Below are 4,651 nucleotides of genomic sequence, written 5' to 3' on the forward strand. Positions count from 1 at the left end.
AATAAAAACATATTATTGTTTTAACTAAGAGATATATTAATTATCCACCAATTCAACTACCTAAAAAGATTTGATAAGGCATTCAAATGGATTTGAATTTGATAAACGGATTAATAACTGGATTCAGATTTTATAAAACCCTATTGAACCCCATCCCTGGTCATTTAACCAATACAGTCCCATGCCCTGATTGCTATACCCTTTGATATAGTTAATATGTACAGTAAATAACTAGGCTAGGCTAGGCTAAAATAAAACATAAACCAATCCATTGCTCTCCCAGAAAAGTCAAACTACTGTCCTTTAAGCCAAAAGAAATCTGTAAAATAATTTTATACAATCCCATAGTTGGTGCATTATACTGTGGGTTATTATAGATGGGGGTATGCTTAAAACAACAGAGCTGTGGTCTTGGTAGCATGTGCTACAGTATATATCTCAACTGAATGCTGATACTATATTCTGTAAAGATCCATACATACCGATGCAATGCCCCGATATACATAGAAACCACACTTCCTATAGAGTTACTGCGATCCCTCAGAAGTGGTCATACAGTAAACATATCACACTGCACTCAGCACTACAGAGAGGCTCTCTGTCTGCACTGTATTGTGGGATTTGATGCTGGCTTGCACTCTGCCTGGTGTGACCCCACCCCTGGTAAATACAGGGTTGGAGGTTTCCTCTGTGGATAAAAATAAACTTGCCTCTCAGCAGAGAGGGGGGAGAAAAGCCAGAATTCTTCTCTCTTCTGCGCCCATTGTGCACGAGGAGCTAAAGACTTCCACACTCGTCGCAAGAGATTTTTTTGTTCGCAGATTTGCAAAGTTAATGATAAATCTGAGTCCACAAAAGTTGACAGAGTGTCACAAAGTACACATTATAGAAGTGAGCAGCAATTCCGGTGAATGCTTGCATTATTTATAGCGTTTGTTAAGGATGTTGCAACTTATTTGGTCATTTGGTGAGCTATGTTTTACCTTCTTCCTGCTTTTGTCTTTTGTCCTTCATGAGCTCCCTTACTTCACAAACTCTGACGTCATCATTATGTTGCGTTAGTGTTTCAAGCTGGCAGAGGCCTATTAGGTAACAGGCATAGGTACGGTCACTGAAAAACTTGATATCAAAAGTTTGACAAGACTCACCAGTGGTGTTCTGTGGTTGATATCATATGTGCATTAAGAGCTTCCTGTTTGGAGAAGAGAGTTTTGTACTCGTAGAACTGAACTGGAAAACTGGAGACTGAATGACTTCCTTATTTGAGCTGGAAACACACAGAGACTCAAGTTATGGTGCTTAGGACTCCATGCCGGTGAGTAATGGCATCAAGTTAATGATTGTTTAGTTTGATCTTGGTGGATCAAGTTTGATCTATTCAATTTCATTTGGGCTACTTATACAAACAAATGTACTACTTTTTGTTTTACCATGCAGTCAGAACAAAAAGCCCAACAAGTTGTGACCATAAATGTTGACTGCATAACTTCTAAAGTTTGTTAATTTGATCTCTTGACAGAAACAAGAATGTCCATGCAATTGTGCACCTCTCTCTTCAACTCAAGTTTATTGAAGAAATGAAGAAGAATATGTTGTTAAATCACATATGATCCTGTCTGCTTATCTCATTGGCTGAATATTGAGTAGCACGTAAAACTGAAAATGAATCAGGGGGGACAAGAAAATCAGGGGACAGGACTGAGAGATGTCTTAGACATACTAGTTAAGGCACCTCCGCAACAGCTGCTAAGCCTGACATTCAAGCTGGGTGAGTCTCCTGAAGAAAATATCGTACACGCCTTATGTCTGATCCTGCTCCAGAAAGAGGAGCGTGCCCTGAACAAACTCCAGATGCTGAAGGACAACTACCTCGCTAACCATCTAGCTGAGAAGTGGCAGATGAGTGGAGGCAAATTTGAAGATTTTGCTGATCATTGTGGTCATTTTCAAGAGTTTAAAGGAGAATTTTTGGCACTGTTGGCTCGTCTTTTCAAGGTTTTGTCCGAACAGAGGCTGTGTGGTCAACCTCTGAGAAATCTGGCGTATAAGAGAGCCCTTTCCAGGGACATTCAAAAAACAAGCAAATGTAAGGATCTAGAGTATGATCTGCTCAGAGAGGAAGCTAAAAATGTGTGTGGGCCTCAGTTTGCAGAGTTGATTTGCTCCCCAAAGGATCTCAAGTCAGGGTCTTACCATGATCCTCTTAGCAGCTTGGGTGAAGGAAACCCAACTTTAAAAATGACCCTGTCTCAGGAACAGTCAGAGAGAGCTCACAGTCTGCCCAGCCCACTGCAGACGACCTCTCCAATACCCTCATACCCCACTCATCTAGAGATAAGTATACCTCCAACAGCCTCATTTCAAGACGACAAAATAACATCAGATAAATCTAAACTAAACAATTCCGTCCTTGTTGGTGAACGTGATGCAAAAAATGCACTTGGGCAATCTCACACATCTCAGCCTAAATCCAGTGAACCCCCTATGTTTGGTGCAAAGAAACACTCAAAGATGGATGGCACATTAGCCGCAGAGGGCAGTAAGTCCGACAGTCTTATCACTCGATGGGAGACTTTAAACCGAACCACTAAACCAACCGCTGAACCAAACTTTGCACTACCTACTGCAACAACCTTTTTACCACCCAAGATGCCTGTTCCAAATGAAATGCATGAAAGTAAAGATGCAGAAGAGGAGGAAAAGCCAACATTTTATCCATTTGTTATCTTGCATGCACCTGAGGATGAAGATGTGGCCGAGAGCATGAGAGAGAGACTGGAAACTTTGATGCGAGTTGAAGGGGAAGGTGCAACTTTTTCAGGGGACTTTGCCGAGCCTGGAAAGAGCACTCTCAGGTGTGTAGAGGATGCTATCAACAACTCGGCCTTCACTCTTCTGCTGCTTACCTGCAACTTTAACACCCGCATGCTGGAGATGGAGACAGACTCTGCCCTTATCAACTCCATGAACAAGAAACACAAGTACAACACCGTTATCCCTCTGCTGCCACTGAAGAACTGCATGCCCAGAGAGAGCATCCCTTTGGTTTTGCAGACATTAACTCCCCTCAGGGAGAACAGCAGCTTTGAAAGGCAATTAAATAAGTTTTTGTCTCCAGTGAAGATTAAAAACCAGAGAAAAATCTGGACAGCAGAGCAGACAGTAAAAATGCAGCTGGAGAGACAGGAGAGACTAAAGAATTTAAACCAGTACCAGAAGCAGTTGATCAAAGAGTGTAGCACAGCACAGTTGCTGGAGAAAGAGAACCTGAGCCTTTTAATGGCACAAAAACTTATTTTCAACCCCATCGTTCCACCAGAACAGGACGGTGGTGACAGCAGTGTTCGGTGGCAACAACATCAACAACCAAATATTCACATTGAAAATGCTAGGTACATTATGATTGGTAATGACTCTCAAATGACTGTGGATTTTGGCGGAGGTGCAGACAAAGAAGATTCCATTCACAGAGAGGAGGAGCAATAACCTTAAAGAGGATATTTTCTGGAGTCACTGTATTTGTCAAAAAAAAAAAAGAGAGAAATCATGTTTTGTCTAAACACTAAAATGTCAACGCTGTAATAAGCATTGTGGGGTATTTACTGCAGATTGCTTCATTGTATTTACAGTAAACGTGTTGGTGAAAGCAAATTCAATAAAACTGTCAAAAGAGCAATTAAGTGCCATCTTAATGATTTCAGAGGACGCCGTAAAGAGAGTCTATTAAGCAGAACCGTTTCAGATGAATATTTAGCAGAGGACTGCCATCTACTGATAATGTGTGTGTATACTTCCTGATCTCAGCAGCTGCACAAACCCATTGTAGACACTAGGGAGCAATGTTGTTCCACGCTCCTCATTGCTCTCCACAGGATCTTTGAAATGCAGTGTCATCCAATAGCGCCACTGTTCTGGTATCTGAGAGCCAAAAGAGATTAAATCAAATCTTTATATTTTCCTTAGTAATGTTTACACGGGTGTGTGCAGGTTTCTGTAACCGTAACCTGTAGTGATCAGATCAGGCTTCAAGCAGTTAAAAAAAATCTCCAACATTTGATCTTTTATATCCCTGGCTGACTTTTGACTTTTATATCCTCTCATTTGAACTGATGTCACTTCTTTCCTGTCTCTGTCACAACTCTCTTCCATGTTTGGAGATACTGAGGACGACAGCAGCAAGCAGCAGGTTGTTAACAACGTGTTGGAGACATGAACATCACTGGTTGCCACTAACTAATAGAAAAAGATTTTACTGGTCTGATACTGAGGTACAAGTACTCCTTTATACCTGCAACCACTTCCTTCTTAAATAGGGGTCAGGGGAGGAGTCTTACTTGATCTCTTGGCTACATCATTACGTCCTCTCTCTTTTCTTTCTTTATTCCTTGGTTGGTTATACATTCTAGTCTGTTCACTATGTGTCGAGGATGTCAGAAACGTTGATAAAAGGTGTTGGTGATGCTGATGTTGTTGACGATGGTCGTTGTTGATTATATTGCGTCAACTTTGTAGGCCGATACGCACTTTTTCCTACCCTATGTAGGTTACATTGACGCTGCTATCCATGCACCTTGTACTGGTATTCATTTGTCCTCGTACTGTCACGGTTGTCCTCCAGTTGGACTGTGTGTAGAACTGTATGTATTTATGT

General features: G+C 41.3%; 1 protein-coding gene across 1 annotated transcript; it reads left to right on the forward strand.

Annotated features, from left to right (window-relative positions):
* Positions 1–1,010: 1,010 nt before the first annotated feature.
* ticam1 (TIR domain containing adaptor molecule 1) lies at positions 1,011–3,673 on the forward strand. The gene is made up of 2 exons (XM_028593337.1): positions 1,011–1,315; positions 1,520–3,673. The coding sequence occupies exon 2, from the start codon at positions 1,663–1,665 to the stop codon at positions 3,484–3,486; it is 1,824 nt and encodes a 607-aa protein (XP_028449138.1). The 5' UTR covers positions 1,011–1,315; positions 1,520–1,662; the 3' UTR covers positions 3,487–3,673.
* Positions 3,674–4,651: the final 978 nt, after the last annotated feature.

This window comes from Perca flavescens, chromosome 12, assembly GCF_004354835.1.
Source record: "Perca flavescens isolate YP-PL-M2 chromosome 12, PFLA_1.0, whole genome shotgun sequence".
Classification (NCBI taxonomy): Eukaryota; Metazoa; Chordata; class Actinopteri; order Perciformes; family Percidae; genus Perca; species Perca flavescens.

Excerpts from the sequence above, each read along its gene's own strand:
- ticam1 (XM_028593337.1), top strand. The coding sequence starts at position 1,663 with ATGAATCAGGGGGGACAAGAAAATCAGGGGACAGGACTGAGAGATGTC.